We start from the raw sequence: 25,721 nt of genomic DNA, 5'->3' as shown, positions 1-25,721 counted from the left end.
AAACAGTGAAAGAAGTCTCGCACACTCCAGCTCCATATGCAGTTTTCTTTAATTAAGAAGATGGACGATATTAAACAGTTCAAGCTCACCACAGACTCAAAATGTACAGGCTTTGATATATTTTATAGCTGCCACACAGGAATTTACCCAAATGTTAAAACAAGTAAGCTTTGGTTTTCTTAGAGGGGCAATATGTAACTTTTAGAGAGGAAATTCAAACCACCTTCCTAAGCTGGAGATGTCATCTTCAAAACCCAAGAATAGTTAATTTACTGTCATGTAAAACAAAAGGAACCAGACAATATTTGTTTAAAAAGTGACTGAATTGATTCATTTATTAAAATGATTTACTATTAAAGAGGCACTATGTAGTTTTGGAGAAGAAATTCAAACTCAGAATTTTTTAATTTACAATTTTAATGAGCTAATAATATGAACTAAGAAATATGTATTTGTTCTGTTACTGAGTAAACAAGCTGTTCTCAGAGGAAATTAAGGTTCCCAGAACACTAAGCTAGAAAGGTGGCAGGGTCCACCACATATAAAGTAAATATGAAGCTGTGTTGTCCTTTAAGTTCCGTTTGTTTATTCAGTTTATTCAGTCATGAACACAAAGACAGTTTGCTTCTGTCATAAAGAAATACTAAGACTATCATGTTAAGTGAAGAACATGTTCTCACAAGGTCAGGGTTTACATCTACTGGTCATACATCTGAGCTGTCAGTAGGTGGCAGGGTTCACCAGCCATGCTGTGTTTGTGTCTACTAGTCCTGATGCATATTGCTTCAGTGTTGTCATATTTTTGCGCTTAAAATTCACGTTTTGACAAAAAAAAATTAAAAAAAAATCATAAACGATCAGATCGAGTCTGGCGACAGAGACACATCGAAGGTGACGCCTCGTGTGGTTCTTGATGGATTCGTATAACAGCAGCAGAGCAAACGACATAAACCAAACAAATAAAACATCCAATCCTCTTCAGTCCCGTCGTGATGAAACCTACTTGAACTTGTTACGTGCTCCACAGACGTGCTTTACCTTGATTGCGTGCTGTGGCCGGCACAACGTACACACGCGGCGCGCTGCATGACATTTCAGCGCACCAATCAGTCGCGGCGGAGCTGATTGAGTCTACTTCCCTACACAGGAATAGCGGAGGGGGAAGCGGACGGACGGCGATCTCGCACGGATATCTCACCATCAAGCCCCAGTGTTGCACGGCCGGATCGCCCTGCGAGGGGAAGCTCGGAGACAACAGCGAGCCATCGATTCGTCTTTTCGACCCGGTCACAGTGCGTGCTGCAGGGAGATGGCCGGTATTCTGGCGTGGTTTTGGAACGAGCGGTTCTGGCTCCCGCACAATGTAACCTGGGCTGACTTAAAGAACACAGACGAGGCGACGTTCCCGCAAGCCGAGGATCTGTATCTGGCGTGTCCTTTAGCATTCTGCATCTTTATGATCCGGCTGGTTTTCGAAAGGTGGGTCTGAGAGAGGGAGAGAGCACATGATGCGGTGGTCCAGGTGGCTGGTGTGCTGGGGTTCGGTGTTGTCGAATGATGCAGCACGCGTCGCTGCCCCGTGTTCGTCAGTCTGGTACCTAAACAATGGCATCTTATCTGGTTAGCCCGCAAATCACCACGGTTGATCATCCTTCTTTTTCTGCAGGCCTGCAGCAGAACGCGCTGTCTGCATGTGATGCATCTGTCAGTGTGCAGCCAATTTACCAGACCTGTCCAATATTGTCCTCTCAGGTTAAACCTGGGGGGGTTCAGCACAGCATCATGCTGGAGACAGGCATCTCTTTACTAATCCGGCGTTTCATTTTTCAAACTCAAACTTGTGATTTGTTGCATCATTTTACTATTATACAGTCATCAATGTAAAGTGTGGCATAGATCCATGATGGTCACAGCAGTGCTTGTACTACACATGTGGGTCAGGAGTCTCTTCAGGGAGTCATTTTTCCCACTAAGTCCTTCACTCATGTTCAGCATTTGTCCCTGAATATACAGCTAATGTACAACCGCTATCATTAATGTGTAATGTTTTCATAGTATTTTCTTTTATTACATGGTCACTTGTTAACCTGAACTGGGCAAGAGCACAAGGCACATGCCCACAGGGCCTGATTGGCCTCAGGGGGCCCGAAGAGAAGTAAGACAAGGCAAGCTTATTTGTAAAGCACAATTCAGACACAAGCAAACTCAAAGTGCTTTACAGAGGCATACAATTACATTAAGAGACATTACAAATTGCATTAAAAATACATTAAAAACAAGAAGAAGACATCAAGAAACAAAACATTAGAAGAGTTGAAGAAATAGGCAAGTAAGCTAATATAGAATAAGTCACAGTGCAGTTCATAGCCTTGAAATTGCTTCAGTGAAAGACTGGGGCAAACAGAAAGGGCTTCATTTAAACAGGTGAAAGTTGGAGCAGACCTGCAGTTTTCTGGGAATTTGTTCCAGATATGTGGCGCACAATAACTGAACAGACAAGAGAAGAACCGCCTACTTTTTAAACAATGTTTAAAGAGGCGATATGTAGTTTTTGGAGAAGAAATTCAAGTTCAGAATCTCAATATTTACAATATGAGCACCAAAAAAAATTGTTTCTTCCATAACTGAATAAACAAGCTGTTCTCAGAGGAAAATAAGGTCCCCAAAACACTGCTGGAAGCTAGAGAGGTGGCAGGGTCCGCCACATGTAAACAAAGTAAAACAGTATGAAACGGTGTTGTCCTTTAAGATCCGTTTGTTTATTCAGTTTATATAGTCATGAAAACAAAGAGAGTTTGTTTATTTAGTTTGTTTAGGTATAAAAATAAAAAAAAATCAGTCAATGAAGTTCTTTCACTTTTGATGAAAATCTACATAGTGCATCTTTGACATACTGTATATTTTGTAACTATAACTATCTCCAGTGTAAAACTTTTTTTCAAGGTTCATATATAATCATTTATTACTTTAACAATGTACACAACATTTGCTATACTTTTCTCATAGGAACGTGAATAACCAATTGCATATAAATACCGAAATGTAAATAGAGAAGCTAAACCGCATACCTAACATAATTCATGAGCATAATAATAATCATGTGGCATTAAGGAAATTCTGTTTGTTTACCAGACATCAAAATAATGCCCAGAGCAGTCTGTTTATTGAATGTGGCTCTGAACTGTGTTTTAACAAATGTGAAGATACATGTGCAGACTGTTCTTTTCAGGCTTTGTACAGTGGTTCACAATAACAAATGTCTTGTGTCAAAAAGACTAAAACAATTAATTTCACCCTGCTGCGCTGTACCCACTTCTTCTTTTATTCTACAAAAAGATGCCAAAATTCTCAAGATGACTGTGATGTGTCATGTCCTGGAAGAATAAAAGAAGAAGAGAGGGCAGTCAGACACGTGTGTCCAGATGCTGACAACACCTCCTGGTGATTGAATGGCTTGTGTCCCAATGTATTTTTCCTTAACCTCAAAGATAAACTGTCTCTGTCTTGATCTAGAAGGGTGTCATGATATTTTAATTGCAGGTTTATTGCCAGACCATGTGCCATGGGCCTGAAGATCCAAGCCAACGGGCCACAAAAAGCACAACCCAATGCCATCCTGGAGAAAGTTTTCACTGCTATAACCAAGGTGGTGCATGTTTCTGTCTCTTCATCTCAGAACATTTGTGCCGCCACAATGAAAGCCAGCACATCTTATAAGTGGATTGTTCTGTATCTTGTCTTGCCAGCACCCAGACGAGAAGAGGTTGGAGGGCCTGTCTAAGCAGCTTGACTGGGACGTGCGGACCATCCAGCGCTGGTTCAGACAACGCCGCAACCAGGAGAAGCCCAGCACTCTTGCCCGGTTCTGTGAAAGCATGTAAGACAAAAACCTTCAACAACACACCACACAGTGTGCCCAAATTAGCTACAAGTCATTTCTCTTTGCATGTAATTGCACAGACCGAGGCAGGCAGCTCACAGTGAACATCACATCTACCTTATTGTTGTATGTAGTATTGTTACTTAAAGGATAAGTTCACCAAAAATTGAAAATTCAGTCACTATCTACAAACTGCTCATGCCGAGGAAGAGTTGGGTGAAGTGTTGAAGTCCACAAAACATTTCTGGAGCTTCACGCGAAAACAGCATTGCAGCATCCTCCTAAGAAACTGAATGAGCTGGGAAAATGAAAAAAACAACTGCAAAAAAACATTTAAAATGGTTCCATACAGCTCGTTCAGCGTAAGCCAAGTCTCTGGACGCCCTGTGCTCCTAAATTGATTTTTAAAAGATGTTGTTTACACCCTCCTTTTAAAGCTGAAATCACTGTAGCTGCTAAACTTAAAGCATAAGCACGCACCCCATCTGAAATGGGTGCACAAGCTTGGCGTAAATACATGTTTTCAAATCTATTGGAATCTCGTGGGCTATCAGGGACTCCGACTACATGGGACAAGCTGTGCGGACCCATTTTACGTTTGGTTTCAGTTGTTTACCTGCTAAAACAAGTCTCCATCTGTTTGTCGCTAGTTGTTTTAGGAGCAAGGTGCAACGCTGTTTTGCTGTGAAGCTCCAGAAATGTTTTGCGGACTATGAAACTTCCTATTGGCACAGGGTTGAGTAGATTAAGACTGAAATATCATTTTTGTAATCATTTTAATTATGTGAAGACTGATTTGAATAGGATGCACTGCATTTACTCATCATTAATAACACACCTGTGACAGTAGTAAAAGCAGGCGTGATGCTCACTGTGACTGTCCAAACAAGTTTCAAGTTCATTTTCATATTTTATGGAAATTAGGGGAAAATCTCTGTTGCTGCTTAAAAGCACACCATCACAAAAACATGTTTTAGGGATAGAACCAGACATCCAGACAGACAAGTCTGTTGGTCCAAGTCTGAAACAAGTCTGTTTTTTTAACGGGTAAGTCAAGTCAGCGATTGTGTTGTGTCAAGTCAGGTGGAGTAACTTAAAGTTGCAAGAGATAAGTTGTTGACGCAGCTCACGCAAAGACAACCAGATTGTTTCTGTTTTCCCCAGGTGCGCAACTACCAAAAACACAGGACAGAAGGTTTATTTATTCAAATAATTAGTCTGTACTGCAGATGTGAACGCAGATAAAAATGTCTGACAGGCTGACTGTATCACCAATCAGCCTTCATTTTCCAGATTTCATGCCTGGTGGCAGATATAACTGACAGTGAGGTTTATAGGGAACCAATCAAAACGCTGATGGTGTCTTTATTCTACAGCCGCAAAACTCTGCAACCAACATTTACTTCATAATGATTGCCCATGCCAGTTTAACGCAAGCCAAGTACCAAGTCTCACCTGCAGAATCAAAACAATGAATTAACCCAGCATTCCCAGATTGTTGATTATTTTGTTGACTAATTGATTAATTATTTAGTCTAAAAAGTGCTCGATTCACTTCCTTCGAATCCCAAATGAGGTCCTTGCATTGCTTGTTTTGTCTAACCAACAGTCCAAAACCAAAAGGTGCTCAGCTTACGGCGTTATAACCAAGAGTAAAGCGGCAAATCCTCAAGTTTGAGGACCTAGAACAGGTTAATGTGACAGGTTAATTAATCTGCAATTTAATCTTCGAAAGGATGTGCTTTCCCAGTGGTTTTTTTATTCTTTTCGTGGTGCTAAACCGGAGTTATTTTAATACTGCTGAATACTCAGAGGTATTAATGTAGCACATATGCAGATCTTCAGGACAAAGTTGACTAATTATAATTTCATCAAATTAATCTGGCTGTATCAACCAACATGCTAATGTTTCAACCTAGTGGCCTTCATCAGAGCAGGGAGGAAAATGGAAGTCATGTCATTTATATACAGGAGTTGCTGCATATCACATTGGCATGTTGGTTGACATGGCCGGAATAAACTGGTGAAACTGAGATCAGCCAACCTCGTCCTGAAAATGTGTGTGTTTCTGTGCATTCTTCAACTGCAGTTGTTTTAACTCCATGAAGGGTAGTAGCATTAATGGTCCGTTAGCAGTCATTATGACAGTGTTTCAGGCTTTGGTTAACCGTTGCTGTATCTTACATGGCTTTCAAAGATTGCAGCACAAATGCTGGTGTTGCTGAGGGATAATAGTCAAATGTGTCCCAGTGCGAACCAACAAACACACTCAGGCTGCAAGAGAGAACTGGCTAATCTGCAGTCGAGCATTTGCCATCAGGGAGATTGTAGTTACTTAGCAGTGTGATGTTAAAGGCCAACAAGCGAGTGTGGCTGTCAGAGCGGAGTCATGTCTGACACCAGCAGAGCCGGTCTGGCAGTTTGATACAAGGGGAGCCTCACGTCCTCTGCTCAGCCCGAGGCTGCTGTTCACTCAGGAGGACACTGCTGGCTGATTATACCACCGGACTTGTGTAGAAGAAAGCAAACCTGCCTGGAAGAGAGTGAATTTGTGCTCCACTGGGGTGCGTGCAAGCTTTTTTCTAACCTGCTTGTCTCTGGCATTACAACTGAACCAAAGCTGTTATCTGCATACAGCGTAATTGGCTGCAGACGACTTTGGGGTTTTGCAACAGTTTGGCCAGGTCGTCCGTCTCAGTTGCTTACAGTGCAGTTCTCCAAACGGGCCCCCAGCTTCAGCCCTTCCAGCAGCGATTGCACTCTAATTAGGCCCTCATGCGCAGCTGTTGCAAACTGATAGCGTTCTTTGTCTCTCGGTCATCAGGATAGCTGATCTGTTGTCTATTCTTTTCATTATGCAAACACAGTGTTCGCAGCCGACACATTTGGATCTGGAAATAATGAAGACTCCGCATGGAGTTTGTTTACCAGCTATTGTTGCCGCCTCTCTCTTTTTCCAACGTGTACAGCAAAGAATTATTTCAAGTATTGATTGATAGCAGAAAGAAACGCACAACAACCTCCATTTGTGATGGAGGGAAATGAGGTCTTTCCAAAAATGTCTTAAACCAGGGGTTGGGAGACAAACAGAACAAGCTGCATTATTTCTCTACAGTGTAAGAAGTTATTTGTGACTTGGATTTAAAGAGTCGCTATAAGACAAAATGACAAATTTGGACGAGTAGTTCTTTCGGTGTAGTTTTACCAGAGAGGCCCTCCTCCTCTCATCAGGCCTCCTTGTTTAAGTCAGGCAGAGGAAGGAGCGTGCTTTGATGTCCTCAATAGCCTCCGACGTCTGATCTCGTCTTCCTCCGTCCTTTCTCCTCTCTGCCTTCAGTGAGAACAAAGACATTATCACAAGCAACATAATGCAGATCACAGCTTCATTTTTTTTTTTTTTAAAGAAACATGGAGTTCTGTGACAAGATTTTATATAACTAAATATAGTTTCTATTTTTATCTTGTGTCTATTTTAGGCTTGAGTTTTTACTGGATTTGATGTATTGCTTAAATGTTTTATTAACATGTTTTTGACTGGTGTTTTTTCATAGGCTGAAAATCTTACTACTTCTGTCATTAATCCATATACCAATTTATCTATTTGGTTGTTTTAAGGACAAGTTTTATAGTCGGGAAAATGAGAGCTTTGATAACCACCTTCATCATCCATACACCAAATATGCAGCTACCCAGCCATTAGCCAGTTAGCTTAGCTTAGCAAAAAACCCTGAAAACTGGGGCTAGCCTGGCTTTGAGAACGTAATAAAATAAAATCCGCCCAGCAGCACCTAATAATAATGATAACCTAATAAACACTGAATATCTCACTATATTCTGGGCTGTTTCTTGGATGGATGCATTGTTGTCATCACTAACAGGTTGCCACAGCGAGATGTGGACAGATCCAGGGTTTATTTCAGGTGGAGGGTCATTGCAGTTGTGCTCCATTTTGTCAAAATTATAACTACAAATCATCATTTTTAGTGGCTTGACAAATAAAATGTTGTTATATAATTTCTTCATTTGTTATTCCTCAAAAGTTAATTTCATCAGATACAAAAATCTAAGTCTGCAGTAGACTCTCAGAAAAGAATTAAAGCGGTAGCCTCTAGAGATTACCAGTATCCTCATTAAAGCGCTCTCTGTCATCAATATGTAGGTGTATGATATCTGTTTCCTTCAACCAACACACCTCCCCAGAGGAAGCTCAGCAGCAGACACCGAGCCGACAGCTAATAAGCATGCGTGTGCTCAGCGGATGCTAACAGGACAGCTGTGAGATGAGACATTTACATGTGTTCTTGAGAGAGGACGGACGGCCACACCCCTGTTATTCCTTAAATTAGTTGCACCACATGAGAATAACTGGCTATTAGCACGCTTTTGCCACGTGGGAAATTTTGAAATCATGCCCGTCATCAAACCAAATTGGACAAATACACAAAGGTGGAAGGGACGGCTATCTCCACCTGAAGATTAACAGAGGTGTTACTCCCGATTTAACAGCGGAGGGGGAATATATTAAGGATTTCACACAAACGATCAAAGCTGGAGCGTCATGACTAATTGTTAAGTTGAATGATCCAAAAGCAAACACCTGCAGCCAGCTGGCTCTTCATCTACCCACCTGGAGAAGTGACATGGTGGAGTTAAATTAGCCAGGACAAGCTCTTTTTATATTTTATTCCAAAACAAGGTGCGACACTCAGAATAAAGCTACTCATTACAAATCAAATTTGCCCTTCTACATTTTTTTATTATCCCTCAGGCTATGCTTCTTTCTAAACAGGTACATTTGATTTAATACTGAACAGTGGATCTGCCCCAGTTTAAAGGTCTCACATCATGAATGATTCATTGATGCCTAATCAAGCCATTATTAAAGAACGGTGGTCCTATATGCCATGACACGTTACAAAAGCCCACTTTTTATTGTGTCGGTTTGAAAGTTGTTTACAGGACAAGTTTGTCATAACACATAAACGTAATTCAGTTAACTACCCAGCACTAATTAATTGCTGCAACATCATGTGCAGCTAATAAACTGCAGCTCTCAGATAATTAACTGCATAACGTTTGAGTTTTTTTCCAACGCCATCATTATCAACACTGAATCTGAAGAACAAAGTCAGAATGACAATAACCATGTGTGCTTGACTTGGGGAGAAAAGGATCTATACACAGGGAGCAGTTGTGACTCATTGTGATTGTACATATATATAGCAGCGATTCAACAGCACTTGAAAAGGCTCTTGCAGGCTTGATGAACCAGTTGCCATGCAACAGTCTTTACTGTGTGCCAGGTAGACTTATCCAGTTAATTTGGTTTTACAATATTATTGATCAAGAACAAAAAGCAGGTAATGATGCTTCCATGGGCTCGCTTACAAGTGATAATCTTGAACAAACATCCACATAAAGGGACAAACTGTGCCGAGAGGCTGATGTGGATTCACCCTCTTTTCTCTCGTGTTCATGTCATGTTGTGTTTTTGTCAAATTGCTTTTGATTTGAGGTCAGCTGGACCAACTGCTCAGCGCAACCTTTAGAGTATGCAAACCTCTTCTCACATGACGGGCTGTAGAGCTGCTGTCACAGTCATGGGAGAAGGGAGTCATGCGTGGATGTTTTCTTCCATGTCACACAGGCTTTGTTGTAGTTCTTCTGCATGTGAAGCTTTTGCACTGTGTCTCAGAATATACGCTCCACTTCGGGGAAAAAACATTTTAACTAACTGGCTGCAAAATTTGTGAAAAGCCTTGACAACTTAATAACGCTCAGCAGGGGGTCTCTGACTGAAGCCCAGCAGATGAATTTGCTTCTGTTCCCTGTAGGAACACGTGTTTTCATCTGATGCAACTTTTACAGCTGTGTAGAAAGAAAACTTTTGCTTGTTGTCCAGTAATAAACCTGTCCTCCCAGTTGGTGATGGTTATGAGTTGGGTATACAAGCGCATCACCCGGCTCAGCATGGCTTTGATCACTGATGTGTCAGCTGAAGCAGCTCAGACCTCTTGATGATCGCTTTCCCTGCCATTGTGTAGCTGGAGTTACTGTAAAGTACACAGGGTTATATAAAGGCCCAGAGCAGGCTGGGCTGAGACTGGACAGTGTGAGTGTCTTTCTTTCGCCCTGAAACTCACCAAAGTGAGATCAGTGGTGTCCCATTTTCAGTCACTCGCCCTTGACTGCACATTGGGGAAGGAAGAGGAGCTCAGACCACTTCAGATTTCTAATAGTCACGTAGTGTGCCACAGTGTGCTGCGCCTAGGGACAAGATTACAGAGGATGGAACTGATATGATGACTTGATTAAGAGAAAATGAGTTGCCAAATACTTTTATTATCATTAATAGCCTAAATAAGTGATTCCCAAAGTGTGGGCTGCGGCCAGCTGGAGGGCCATGAAGGTACCGCATTTGGGCCGCCAGAGCTTATTTACAGTAAATAAATACAAAGTTATCGATCAATCTATTTAGCAATTTAGTTTGTAATTGCCATAGAATATTTATGATTAAATATTTGAATGAAGAAGTAATCAGAACTGATTAAATAAAGTTGTTAAATTACAGGTTTTTCTTCAAAAGTGTGTTACTCATTGGATACTCCATATGTAGCGCCTACCAAACCTAACCCGCACCCAACGGTGGAGATCAAGGTCAGTAGGTGGCATTGCAGGAAAAAACGACTCTTAACAGGAGGGCAACATTTTTTTAATGGGGAACCGTCTTTGACACAACATCAGCACCCATCTTTTATCTCGTCATTGACGGGAACAGAGTTGTGATTAAAAGGCTCCAGAAGATTTTCAGATTTTAAATCAGCCGTGTCATTCTTAATTTTGGGAGTGGCTCGTTCAAATCATTCTCCAAGCTCAAATGTCAAACATTTGCTGGCTCGAGCTTCTTGAATGTAAGAATTGTCCACTTTTCTTTGTCTAAGTGGAGAGTGTTTGAGGATTGGACTAGTGGTTGGACAAAAGAAGCAATCTGAAAATGTCACTTTGGGCTCTTTCATCAAGAATCTTTTGTTTCAACCTGCATCCATTTTTGTTGGTTTGTTGGTTTGTTTGTCGGCAGGATCACACAAAAACTACTGAGGAGATTTCTACGAACTTGGATGGAGGGTGGGACGCAGCCTAGAACAGGACCCATTTACTTTAAGACAGAGACAGGAATTTGTTTTGTATTTCTTTAAAAATGCAAGAACAATGTATGGGTCTTGATGAAGAAAGTCAGACATATTGAGGTGTCTGGTATCTATGAGTGAGTGCAATTTGGACCCTTGATCTGGTGAAGCAGTCACGGTTGGTTTAAATTAGTAATACAGGGCAATCCAATTTGATATTGAATTCATCTTGACGTTTTATAGCATAAACAATTCATTAGTCTTGAAAAGAATTAGAAGAATAATCAATATTGAAAGAAATTGTTAGTTGCAGCCTTAAGATGTAGTCCACAGGACCAGCTGTTTTAATTAGAAGTTCCCTGGTACGGTTCATATTCCAGGATGCATCTTAAATTGAATGACTTCAGGACTGAGGCAGCTGCATTATTCTGTGCAAATTGGTTTTTTTTTTGCAAATGAAAACACTCAGCTTCTCTCTGTAAATGTATTAATCCTTATACTTAATCCAAATTCATAGCCTAGACTTGAGAAAACAAAGTGGAGAAGAGAAAGAAATAAACAATAAAAGAATAAAGGGAATTGCAAACACACTGAAGAGCTAAGGGCTAAACCAAGACTGTCCAGGCTTCTCAAGGTTTTACCCCAAAAAGTAAAGATTGCAAATGTAATTAAAGCTTTGTTGCCTAAAGAAATCAAATGTTGAGGATTAATTCATTCTACTTTATATTCATTATATATTTTCTTCTGTCTTGCTTTCTTTCAGGTGGAGATTTACATTCTATCTCTACATATTTACTTACGGAGTGCATTTTCTTAAAAAGGTAAGTTTTGCCTAAAGACAAATGAGCACCTGTAATGTCCGTTAAAGTTAGTAGACTGAGTCACTGAGGTTTAAAGCCATTAACAGATATGGAGGCACATGGCTCGCATGCCATGAAAATCCTGTGGCTTCCTAATAGATCGCTGCCCAGTCATGAGACCCGCATGTAAAATGGATGTCCTGGTTGAGAGGGGCAAATTTTATTAAAGATAGTGTTTTGTTTTTCTTTGAAACACGAGTTTCGATGTTCATATGTGCTGCTATTATTTGCAATCATGTTATTCGATGTAGGACGTGCCATATGGTCACTTGCAAAATGTTGACAGTCGAGATGATGATCGTTACCTGTTGCCAGCCACACTGTTAAAAAAATTACATTTACAATGAAAGCTACTGCTCTGCAGATGAAGTGGTGATGTACAGTGACTAAAGCGTCTTAAGACTTTAAGTGGTGACAGAAAAATACAGCTTTTTTTTTTTATGTCTATAATAACATTATGTATAATTACATAGGGCTGGTTCAAAATTTTGTCAAAATCTAACAACACTGCTTGCTGCTTGAAGTGGTGCTGAGCGATGAAGTTAGCGTGCTTCACCTTTGACTTTTTATCTATCTTTTAGCAATTTATCTATGTGTTTCACATCTATATAAAGAAGCAACCATCCAGACAATATATAGTAACAACAGCCTGCTGTATCCTTCTAACTTTATAGTTATATTTTTTCTCTTTTCCCCCCAAAAAATACCAACCAACAAACTGCAGTGCTAGCGTTTTGTATAAATGCTAATGCTACTTTTTCTGTGCTAGGGTTAGTATTTGTCAGAAGAACACTAGCTTAAGCCACTAACGTTAGCTACAGCATGCTAACCTTTTTAACAAACGTAATGCCAACTTGAATGCTTTCTTTTCAAGGCACCTTTGATGCTGCTGCTAGCGTGGTTTGTGAAAATCAACAATGTTAGCATGTGTTGACTTACCGTGTGTAGTTCAGGGGGTGTAGTAAATAAAAGCATTCCAGTACTGTCAGTATGTCTTATCTCCCTGTTTAGAAAGTTTTGCACTCCCAGCAGCTGTCAAGAATTTTGGCATCACGGTCACAGTGGAGGATGAAAATGTATTAAGATCATTTAATTAAGTAGCAACACCACAGTGTGAAAATACTCCACTCTAACTTATAAAAAAACTACGTATAGTGAGTATTATTGGCAAAATATTTTTGGATTGTTTGGATTAATGCACTGCCTGGCCAAAAAACCCCAACTAAAATTGGGTTAAGAACTGTCCAACGCATTATTAAAACCTGGAAGGATAGTGATGAACCATCATCTTTAAGGAAGAAATGTAGTCGGAAATAAATCTTGAAAGATCATGATCGGAGATCACTTTAACATTTGGTGAAATCAGATCACAAAAAATCAACAGTAGAACTCATGGTAATGTTTAATAGTGAAAGTAAGAGTACTTCCTGCATAATGCAAAGAGATCTCAAGGGATTGGGACTAAACAGCTGTGTAGCTGTTAGAAAACCACTTGTCAGCAAGGCTAATCAGAATAGAAGGCTTCAATTTACCGGGGAACATAAAGATTGGAATCTGAAGCAATGGGAAAAGGTCATTGTGTTCTAATGAGTCCAGATGTACCCTGTTCCCTGAGTGATGGGCACATCAGGGTAAGTAGAGAGGCAGTTGAAGTGATGAACCATTATACCTAGCGCCCACGGTACAACCTGTGGGGGCAGTGTTATGATCTGGGGTTGCTTCAGTTGGTCAGGTTGAGGTTCAGCAACGTTATGTGCCAGAACAATGAGGTCAGCCGACTGCCTGAATACATTGAATGACCAAGTTTTTCCATCAGTGGATTTTTTCTTCCCCATATTACATGTTGACAATGGCACAATTCATCAGGCTCAGATTGTGAAAGAGTGGTTCAGGGGGCATGAGACATAATATTCACACATGGATTAGCCACCACAGAGTCCAGACCTAAGAATCTTTGGCATGCGCTGGAGAAGACTGCATAAGTTTATCAAAGCGATGCCACGGCGAAGTCATGCCGTAATCAAAGCTAAAGGCAGTCCAATTGAATATTAGAGTGTGTGACTTTTTTGTAGGCCAGTCAGTGAATCAGTGTAAAGTCCAAGTACCTCGGATCTTTACTTAAGTAGGCTACATTCCACCACTGCTGATTAAAGTGACTGAGATAGATTAATATATTTCATACATAAATTCATGAAATATACAGGACAGTATATAATCAACAGTGTTATAGTTGAGATAAGCAGAGCAGGAAGAATCTCTAAGAGACACAAGTTGCATGACAAAGCACTTTGTGAAAATAGTTCATTCCCTGGCAATCCCTGCTGCAGGCTGGACTCTCTGTGGGATTTATTAATAGAGCCGGTCTGGAGAGGAGCGCGCAGATGTAAACTCAGTCACAGTGATGGGTCACTGTTTGCTTATAACGCATTCTTATGTATCACAGTAACCGTTTCTCTTGTCATCCGGATGTCATTACGTGGTTCCTCGGAAATCCAGCTCCCTTTTATGTCAAAGTAACAAAATCTCTGATGACGTGCGTCCAGTGTTGTATAAACTACTTTGATTTCATTCAGAATCCATCAAGGGAATTATTCCTTTGTGAGTGGGCACATTGATATTCATGTGTTAGTCCCTAAGTGACAAGGAAATATTGAATTGAACTCCACCTGGATGTGTGGGAGCAGCATAACATTGTTGCATTTAATGATGTCTGTTCTTTCAAGGTTTTACTGAATGGCTTGGGAGCTCACTTTGCTTTAGGTTTGCTTTGGTTAATTGAAAACATTCAGGCTTGGAGAGTTGATTGTTTTGTTTATCTCCATAAGAATTCTGTGAGTTGGTTCCAGCTTCTAATAAGGTTTGTGAGCCAATAATATAAGTCTGATGGTGTTACCTGGTATCTGTGTTTCGTCAAGAGGGTCTTGGTAGTTGCCAGTTTGTGGGGAAAAAAAATGTAAGGATGACTGAGCTCTACAGTATGCTACTAATGATAGCTAGCTAGTGTTAGCAATGTTAGTGTTTGCTAGCTACATTAGCTAAAATGGTAGCTAACATTAGCAACGTTTTCTAATTCACAAACTGACAAAGCTTGCTAGCAAATGTAAATTTTGCCAATGCTGACTAGCTAATGTTAACGTTGCTAACACTAGCTAGCTAACGGCAGTACAGTATGCAGGGCCATTTTTAGATCTGTTATTCCAAAAACTGGCGACTACAAAGACTTGTGACGTCGGGCACTTGAGGGTCGTCTGTAAAACTGTTGGCAGGACACCAAGAACTGCAAACAAGCTCAATTTCCACTTCTATTATGCATTTTTGTTCCATGGAGGTTTTATATTTGTAACACTTTCTTTAAGCTGATGAAAGCTATTTAAAACTCTACTGTGCGTATTCAATGGGCCACATAACCAGGAAGTGAATGCAGAAACCAGAAAACTGTTTTGGCCTATATGCTAGATAAGCAGTTTTTTACTGGATTGAATGGCCGCCATCTTTCCATCTGGTTAGTTCTTCCATTATAAGTCCATGGTTGACGCTGCCAAAACCACGTGATACCAACAGCGTCATACTATTGGCTGACAAATCTTGTTAGAAGCTGGAACCAACCGTCAAAACAAAACAAATAATTTTGGACCAGACAAACATTTTTCAATTATTTTTTCAAAATCATGATAATATCCATAAGCAAATGACATGACGCTAAAATTGTCATACTTGATTAGACTACATTTTTAACTGATAGTTAGCAAGTGTATAAGAATATGTTTTTTAAAAAGACATTGTCAGGAAGAGATCAACCAGTCTTGGTCTCATTCTAATTGTTGTCTCTGGGGGTTTTCAATTGTATTAAAGCGCTGTTCTTAACTTTCATCACACTCTTATTGCATTGATTGATGGTGCATTTCAAAGTATAAGCTGGTTTGATTTCTGTCATTAGGCTTAAAAAGTATTGATCTTTAAGTCACTCTTTTCATTTTTTCCAGACTCCATGGCTTTGGAACACTAAAGAGTGCTGGTACAACTACCCATACCAGGTAAAAGCCTTTTTTTATACAGCATGTTTAGAACAACATCTGCAGTAAATTTGATATGGGGAGATGGCTTGCAATACTGAAATATTTATTTTAACCATGTTGCTTTTTGTGTTTATGCAGCCACTGACTGTGGACATCCATTATTACTATATACTGGAGCTGTCTTTCTACCTGTCCTTACTCTTTTCCCAATTCACAGACATCAGGAGGAAGGTAAGGAATGACTGCGAGACACACATCATGCATCCAATAACATTTATTATTCAATGTTTGTCTACTAAGAGGCATAAAGAGGCAGTTTTAGTCACTTTTTCCAATAGAAACCCCAAAGTTCCATTTTGTTTATTCCATCGACTCTATAAAGACCCAATAATGCTTAGACCATTAGCTTGTGAACATCTGCTTTCTGCCTCAGCGTATTCTCACTGATGTGTGAAATAACAAAACACTGTGCGGGTAAAAAGGATTAACACTTCTTAAACATTCAGGAATTGGATTGCAAGTCAAACTTAACAAAAACTTTTCTAAAGCTTTAATACCCTCAGAAAATGATCATACCTTTTTATAATCTGTTATACTGTATGATGATAAAGTATAATTCTTCCTGTCATACGAAACATAATTTAAACTCAGCAGTCGAGGATTTGCATCAAATTGTACTGGCTCATAGATACCAGTGACCTAAATGCGTCTGGTTTCTTGTCATCAAGATCCATGAATTATTCTGTGAGAAGATGAAAATTCAGAAAAACCTTACAATATTTAAGAAAGTGAGAAAAAGTTCCTAGATCCATCTGTTTATCTAGACCAGCACCAAAAGTTAATGGAGTCTATTCTGGGCCGGGACCCGTCCAACCAAAAACCCATCAAACAAACATTAACGGGTGAAAACTTACATGTAATCAGAATTTAGCTATCAGATAGAGATGAGTAACTATAGTCAGCCCAGACTACATCTGAGAAAAAGGTGTCATTAATTGTAGTTACATTGTCAAAGATTACAGGATTGCATTTTTTATTATGTTTTTAAAGGGTTCTGTGGAACTTCTGTGTTGTCGGTCGTTAGTTGATGTCAGGGGACTACATTTATAAACCAGCGTCGGTTACTGTAGCTCCCTGTTAGCGGAGCAGAGCGAGGCACCGAGAAGAGGCACTCGAGAATGTGCATAAAGTCATGTCTTTTGGTCGGCCACGGACCGTCCTTCACAAAGAAATCCGCAATCCAGCAGCAACCAATCATCAACAGGCTTCTATAGACCATATTCACAGGGCAGCCATGTTCACCGATGTCATGCTCTGTTGTACTGCTGTGTTCCAAGTAGCTGCTTGTATAAATGTAGGAAATCTGACAAATGATTATCATTACACTGCTTCCCGATTAATCAACAACGGATAGTTAAAAACCTGGAGGAGCATTGGGCCGCATTTCAAAGTTGAATAACATATCTGATAAAACTATTAGCATTCAACTACTTCATAGCTAATATTAATGTTTGATTACATCCAGTGCATTTTATTTCCAGGTTTAAAAAAAAAAGATGTCTGTTGATGTTTAAGAATTAATTTATGCCTCGACTTTCATATCGTGTAACAATATCCAACAGCATCATTAGCCAGGAAGTGGTTGAATGCTAACATTAGCTTTTGTCAGACGGAAGTTATTGGGTTATCAAAAATATTGTTTTACCTTGAAACATGGTGCGATTTCTCTACAAATGTTCATTATCTTTTCAGTTGCTAAATGTATCAGGCAGCAGTGAAATGGTAACAAAATTTGTCGTACTCAGAAATGTTTTCATAGAGCCCCTTTAAAATATTGCAATTTTTTACAGCATCCAGCATTTTGTTCAACACGAACAGAACAACTGTAGTTTGTGTCAGTACTGTTTTTGTCAGATTAATTTGATTTTAATCAATTGTACCTTCTGAAGAAGCAAGATGCGTTTTAATTTATTTGAAAATGTTTTGAGATTTTAAACAGAGAAGAGCATATCTTCGAAACATTAAATACTATAAGGTGAAGTATTAAGATAACATTTATTTTGTTAATTACAATAACTGCCGTGTAATTTGAATTCAGTAACTGACTACCTTCTTAAAGTAATCTGACCCAACTCCAGCCAGTTAAATGAAACACCTACTTCCACCAAGCTGCTGCAGGTGTCAATAACTTTACATTCTTTATTAATTAAACCAGAATAGCTGTACATATAGCCTATACATTATGTACATTGTACTATAAATGAAGTTTAAAAGCTCCATCTTGCCCAGCGTTTGTTAAGCTGAGACTCAGTTTCAGTTTGTACAAACATTAATGTATGACGACCTACTTCAACCCACTTCCATCTTCCTTTCTTTGTTATGAAACAACCACACTTTTGGTTCATTCAGTATCAATTTGCATGCCTTCCAGCCATGATCTTACTCCTGTCTCCAGTCCATCCCGCAGCTCTTCTTTCTCCACACCACACTCCACTCACTGCACTCACAGCAGCCACCCCCACCCCATGATGCCGTGCTGTGTATGCCTTCACTCTGTCATCTCTTTGTTGACTGTTGGCATGTTGTCTGTTTTTGTTTCTCCTTTCAGTTTTTTCATGCACAGCACTACACTGAGGAGGTCCTCTGCATCCCCTGCCAATTCCAGTATGTTTCTCCCCGCACACTCTTTTGCCTTGCTTTCATTCTGCATCTTGCATCATTACTCGTCCTTTTCTCATCTTCCTTCTCATTCTCTCGCCATTTTGGACCGGTTGCTTTGAGCTGACGCGTTTCAGTAGCTTAAGATTTCAATCCCCCATGCCACCTGTCTGCATCTTTAGTCACCTGGATCAGGTCCAAAAGCTAATAGCTCATACTTAGGTGACTAGTGTTTGCTTGATATGAATGTCCACTTTCAAATGGTGGTGGAATGAAATGATGATCCACTGATCCAGGTACTGTATTTGAATATTTCTATTTAAAGCCACTTTATGGTCTCTATTCCACTAAAGGGAAATGTTGTACTTTTTTCCCACTACATTTATTTCACGTCTATAGTTACTAGTTATTTTAAAGGTGCAGTGTGTGGGGTTCACCTAAAAATATGTATAATCACCTAAAAATGCAAATGGAGACTAAAATAGACCTATTTAGTGCTCCCAGGTTTACTTCCTGGTGGTGTGGCCCACTGAATATGCAAACTGAGGTTTCTCTGCCTCTGCCTATAGACTTTTTATAGTTATTTAAATAGGGGGTGATGTTCACTGTATTTTACCTTGGTGCATCAGTGGATGATGTAATTACACAGTTTGGCCACTATGAAAACTGGCTTTAAAGCCTGGTGCTCTTCCAGGGGGCCTGATGCAGTAGATTCATGGCCTTGTTGCACCACCATGGCTTTTATAGTAGCGTTTATGGCATCCACAGTTAGAAAGGGTGAGACAAGAGTTGTTCAGTTGTTTATAATCTTCCAACTTACTGCCACCAAACTGCCAAAGACACACTGGTTCTTTTAAAAAATAAGACTTTGTGTATTAATGAGCTAATAAAATGCACTTTATGGAGATTAAACTCCCCAACAGTATGTAGAATCAATAAAACGATGCTCCACCTCAATCTATAATATTAAATACTTCTTTCATATTTATATTTTTGCATTATTGACAATGATCCAAATTTATGTTATATGATAATATAACATTCACAGGGACCGTAAGTTCTTTAATTTTTAGTAATTTCCTCTCATAATGGTGTGTTTTTATAATTTTTTACTGTTGCTTTATAATTCATCCCTGACCACTGTTTGACAGAACTACACCATCAGATGAGGAGTAAAGCAACAACATGTTCAGTAGATGAACACATGCTGCAGCAGCACACAGTGTTGATGAACGCCCGGACAATGAGGGGCTTACTTGCTTTGTCTCTTCAGGATGTGGTGATTAATCGTTTTGTTGTCAAAACTTTTTATATCTTCTCAATAGCTGTGACAATCACAGTGGCACATGACAAATGGGGCTCATCAAAATAGAGATTTTATCATGAAAGATCCACACAATGATCACATGTGCAGCCACTGGCACTCTGCAAGGCCGCGAAAGCAAACAAACACGTAGTGCATCTTGCAGCAGTTTTGAAAATGGGCACTGTTGTGTTGCACAATAGTTCCACGTGTTCTGTTTATATTCGTCGGCAGTAGGGGCTTGAGTTTCTACAAACTCACACAGCTGCTGTACATGCACACAGCAGTCATGTCACTCTCACGTCTGCACTGCACTCGATGCTCTGGGCATGTGCCGCTGCATGCGTGGCTCGAAACAGCCAGGAGGCATTTCCTTTTGCGCTTTCTTAAGTTGTGTGATATATTCCTCTTCGACTGTGTCTTCAGGATTTCCTGATCATGTTCCTGCACCACGTGGCAACAATCTCCCTCATCACCTTCTCCTACGTGAACAACATGGCACGAGTGGGAACTCTGGTCATGTGTCTCCACGATGCAGCCGACGTGCTGATAGAGGTGAGGAGGATGCGTGAGAGAAGTGAATGCTGTGGACTGACAGAATGGGTAAAAGGGAGGCAAAGATGGTCGGGTGTGTGGGTGGAGTGTGTGGAGTTACGTGCTGAGCTATCCATCGTTATCTAAATATAACTACAGTCTGTACATAATGAACGTTGTGTCCTTGTGTCAGACTGTATATTAGAGGTGAGGCGCATATCAAACTTTTATTGTCAGAGGTATCCAAGTTGGTGTTAAACATGATCAGATCAATGACTGACTGTTTGTTTTTCCACCAAGGCTGCCAAGATGGCCAACTACGCCAAATGTCAGATACTGTGCAACCTCCTGTTTGCAATGTTTGCAATCCTCTTCATAAGTTCCAGGCTGGGAGTTTACCCTGTCTGGTAAGTGTTATTCTCTTTCCTGTTAGCATCCCCATCCACTGTTTAGCATACAGGCTCGCAGGAGAGTTTGAAAACCTGAGCTGCCCTGCAAAATCTTGGCACACCAATCCCTCAGATTACATGTCACTGCCGTGGAGATACCAGTCCTTTTTTTTTTTTACTACTTTCTCCGCAACGGTTTGCAGTTCAGACACATCTCTCAGGATTGTGTTGCTAAGTAATAGTTACTATGGATACAGCAGCTTTGACCTCTCAAAGAAAGCCAAACAAAAATCAACACGTAAAAAGCACATCATTATGTTATTCTGACACACGTGATTCACACGATTGTTAAATAATTAAAGGTTTGTCTGCTCGTTAGGATTTCTTTTTATATTGTGGTGTTGCCTTTTTGTGTTTGTTTCCAGGCCAATCCATCCAAATTGTATTGAGGCAGAGTTAAATATATCTTAACTAATTTCAAGCACCTTTGTCACCCAGAAATGTAATTAATTTCAGCTTAATTACAGTAGATGGTGAATGCTAATTATAACGGGCCTTCCTGATGATACTTGCAGTTACCACAAATTAATTTTTAGTCCTTGAAAGTGTGCATAGTAGTCATCATGCAGTCATCAGCAGCAGTGTTATCACGCGTTTCACAACGTGATTCGGTTTCTGACTCAGGAAGCTGCTTTTCCTTGAGATACCATCAATTCTTGATCAGCACAAATATTCTATTTTAGGGAGTCTAACATCAAGATTTCTTATTTTTTTTTGTCTTGAATAATTAAGGCCGTTCCGGAGAGAAAACATTTGTGAAATGCAGAGACCATTAGATCCACCACACTTCTCTGCCTTTGTTACCACACTGTAATATGATGATCCCACACTACATTTTTAGTTGGCCCCCACCGCACCGGTAGTAAAGTTGTCATTACTGTAAAGCTGTTGCCATGGCTTCGGTATCTAGAGGATGATTCAGAGAGCCATTTGCAAGAACTGGCTCAGGGATAAATTTAACACGGATCCTTGAAGTTTTGATTGCATGTCATGCGAAGCCAGGTGATACTTCCCTTTTTCCTCCCCACTAGCAATTTGAATCACATTCAGATTTATTACTGTGCATATGTTGAATTATAAAGCAAATGCTGTTATAAAGACACGCGTCTGTTTGTGCTACTAACATCATTAAAGATGCATTATGTAAGATGTGGCCATTCAAGTTTAAAACACACAGAAATTAAACATAAACTACAAGCAAGAAACGTGTGAAGAAACAAAAGTTCTGACACTTCGTCAAAGACGTCTATGTATTGTGTTGCACAGATACAGTATCTACTAAACTTAGTATGCTAACCAGCTAGCCTCGGCCCTTCCGCTCTAGAAATACCACTTTGCGCCACAAGAGGCAAAAGTCTGCTAGTGTGACTAAAGGCAGGAACACACCAGCCCAACCGTTGGACGTCTGAAGCGTTTGGAGAGACTCGGAAGAGGTCGGGAACATATATGTTTGGTGTGTTCGGCTCTGTCGGAAGCTTTCGGAGCCGCGCGGACGTTGTCGGATCCGACTGAGCATGCGAAGTCTGAGGAGGAGGGCCGTCGGACGTCTGAGCCATTGGATCCTCCGATTGGTTGTGTGCCAGCTGAATGGCCGTTCTGATTGGCGGTGTGCTAGCGAATCACCGCGGTGTGTGGGAGGGACGGAATACTGTGTGCGCTTTGTTTTTCTATGCACTCCGTTCCGTCATTCCCCGTTTTCATGTTTTGCAGTAGTGGCACCAGACTAGTTGTTACGTCCGTTCAGGACGAATTAATTTGTGTAAGTTTGGTAATGCCTCGCTGCATGTTTAGTATGCAGCTGTTTTTTATTGGAAATAGTTAAGTTTCGTTTTGATCGAAAGTAAAAAGAGTTGCATGCATAAGGTTCTCGTTTACAACTCACAACACAAGCGCCACCCGCTTATTGCATCTCGCGCAAGCGCAGAATGTACGCTACTGTGGCGTAGGCAGCACGTCGAAGCGGTGTGTTCAATGCAACTTTTCTGCCGAACGGGTCAGACAAGAGGCAACGGAGTGGTCGGAGAGTGGTCGGATAAGGCAGTTGGACGTCTGGGCGGTGTGTGGGGGCCTTAAGGTCTCCGGAGGTGGATGCTGACTTAGCCCATCTTCTTCTTTTCCTGTTTATTATTTTAGTTATTTTTTTATGTTTTCGTAATTCTTACTCAATGCACTTTTAAAGGTCAGCACCAGATGTAGAAAAACCATGTGTACACCATGTCCCCCCACAACAACTGTTTTTTATAAAGCAGAATGGGCTGTTTTTATCAGTGAGGGTAGTATCGATATGCAAAATGATGTTTAAACGTATTTCTACATCCATTTATGTCTAACTGTGGAACTAGAAATGAGGTTGTGTATATGTGTCTAGTTCCACTTTGACTGAGATTTAAAAAATTAAAAAAAGAGAGAGTTTTATGTAGTTTTAGGCCTCTGGGGTTCCAGGAAAGATGAAGAGCTGAAGCAGAGCCTGTCTGATTTTTTTGTTTCACTAGATTCTGTTTGGCTTTGTCTCCTTAGGACGTACAGTAATTCTCCCACTAGGTGCATTCCAAGACACACTATGCTAATTATTTCCCTTCATTCTTTTGTAACCGAAGGATTTTAAATACCACCTTGTTCGAGAGTTGGGAGATTGTAGGGCCCTATCCGTCTTGGTGGGTCTTCAACCTGCTTCTGATCCTGCTGCAGCTTCTTCACTCCTTCTGGTCCTACCTCATAGTGAAGACAGCGTGTCGAGCCATCTCCAAAGGAAAGGTGAGTCACTTTACACTCAGCTCCTCTTTAAAGTGCCTCTGCAGAATCCTTCAATTTGTACCTGTTCTTGAATAATGAGGTGTTTTGCTGCTTATACATACTGTGTAGTATTTTCAATAGCCACTTTTGACCCTCTCTGTCTGTTCTCTATGCTAACCTTCAACCTTCAAGGTGGGGAAATGGAATCCATTACATGTAAGTAGCCTTAAGGAGGAGTATTTCAATCAAGATGGTGTATTGTGTGATGTGGTGGTGTGTTTAAGTTCATGTCTCTAGCTGCCATAAGCGGTGCATTTTTAGCTATGCTAATTGTGTGGCTACAGTAGGAAAGTTACATACTGATTTAAGAATGAAATATCTCAACAACTATTGCAGGTAGTACCATGAAGATTTGTGGAGATTTAATGCAACTTTTCCTTTAGCCTCTCGAGCCTCTATAGCAGGTCGAAGTTGTCACTTAACTGGAAGGGCACCCTAGAGAGCATTTTATCATGTGCCCAACGGGGCCCAACAATAAGCCGAGTGAGCTTAATGTTGATCAAAAAATAAACTCAATTTACATTTATATTAACATTAAATTTATTTGGACTGCGGGACAGCACGTTGTGAGCCTCTGGGAAACATCTTTCATTCTTTTCTGATGTTTTGTAGACTAAATAATTAAGCTTCAGTCTGAAGGATGAAAGGGAAATTAATCATTAATGTAAATAATCACTGGCTTAAGACCAAATAATTGTATGTTTAGAGCTTTCCATATTTTGAGTTTTGCAAACAGATGTTAAGGCTTTTTAGAGCCTGTTGCCTGATATTGATTGGGAGAACACCTCACGATGTGATACACTGAAGTCCCTCTGTAGCGTCACCATGCATGGCTGCCGCAGATAATGACACAGATAAGATTTTTAATGAGAAAACGTTCGTCTTCAACTCTCCCTTCTCATTTTTGCAGGTGTCTAAAGACGACCGCAGCGACATAGAGTCCAGCTCCGACGAGGATGACAGCCCCCCGCCTAATCAGAAGCACCACAGCAGCGCCACCAATGGGACCAACAAAAATCACGGGACCAACGGCTACCTGACAGGAGCCCCATATCCCGACGAACACTGACAAAGCTAATATCACAACACTGGAGCCATGCTAAAGACACCATCTGTCATCTGTGTGCGTGTGCGTGTGTGTGTGTGTGTGTGTGTGTGTGTGTGTGTGTATTCGAGTGTATGTTTGGAGACATGCACAACATTGCCTGTCTGGCACTGGAAGTTCTTGATAGATTTATGTGAATGCAGTTTTGTTATCAGTTTGAGTCTTTACATACATTTCCGCACTCAGTTTCTTCTTTCCATCTATATATTTGCATCAAACTGCACTCAGTGAAATATCAAAGCACTCCTATCGGTACAACCCACTCTCTGTTTAGCCAATGAATGAAAGCATTCCACTTTATGGTGTAAGCATGCTACTTTAACATACAGTAGTCTGGCATACTGGGGGTGTGATTTTTTTTCTTATGTTTGTGTCTTTCTATGTTATTTATTTTTTATAAATATGTTTGCAGATGAAAGTCAGACATCGATTCTCCCTTGATGTCAGTGTCAAAGATGAAATAATCTTGGACAACACCCTTTTTTTTTTCTTTTTTTTCTTCCCACCACACATCATGATAACGAGTATGAGCAAAATGCTGGGTTTACTTTCAATGCTACACCCCCAAAGACATGCCAAAATGTGTGAAGTTTACTCACATTATGAAATACTTTCTCAACTCAAACTGTATATGAGATGTCGATAACAGTATTATGTGTGTGCATCAGATATGGCTAGCTGCTGTATTCCCTATTAAAGCATTTTGTTAAGTATTCTGGTACATTTCTGGTAAGCATTTCATTAAAGGCCATTTGTCCTCTTTCAAGGCAGACATCAGTTGTTTGAACTATTCAATAAAAAAACATGAAGATTGCAAATTATGTGTGGGTCTGTTCAATAAGTTCAATCAGCAGCAACAACAAAAATGTCATTAAACTCTGATGGGAGATTTTCAAATGACAGGAATATAAAAAGAAATTATCCCGCATTAAAACTCGCCTTACTGGTGGAGACTACACTATTAAACAACCACCATCTCTGATAAAAATCCATCTG

At 40.3% G+C, this 25,721-nt stretch overlaps 1 protein-coding gene across 1 annotated transcript; it reads left to right on the top strand.

The window, feature by feature from the left end:
* Positions 1 to 1,019: 1,019 nt before the first annotated feature.
* On the top strand, positions 1,020 to 25,543 carry cers6 (ceramide synthase 6). Its single transcript, XM_030429466.1, has 11 exons — positions 1,020 to 1,479; positions 3,541 to 3,646; positions 3,747 to 3,877; positions 11,771 to 11,828; positions 15,851 to 15,901; positions 16,022 to 16,114; positions 20,271 to 20,399; positions 20,679 to 20,785; positions 23,425 to 23,581; positions 23,753 to 23,776; positions 24,531 to 25,543. Exons 1-11 carry the CDS (start codon positions 1,310 to 1,312, stop codon positions 24,687 to 24,689), a joined length of 1,185 nt encoding a protein of 394 aa, XP_030285326.1. The 5' UTR covers positions 1,020 to 1,309; the 3' UTR covers positions 24,690 to 25,543.
* Positions 25,544 to 25,721: the final 178 nt, after the last annotated feature.

The sequence above is a fragment of the Sparus aurata genome, chromosome 9 (assembly GCF_900880675.1).
Source record: "Sparus aurata chromosome 9, fSpaAur1.1, whole genome shotgun sequence".
Classification (NCBI taxonomy): Eukaryota; Metazoa; Chordata; class Actinopteri; order Spariformes; family Sparidae; genus Sparus; species Sparus aurata.
Note: the sequence above shows the minus strand (reverse complement) of the source record. Positions and strands in the feature narration are given on the sequence as shown.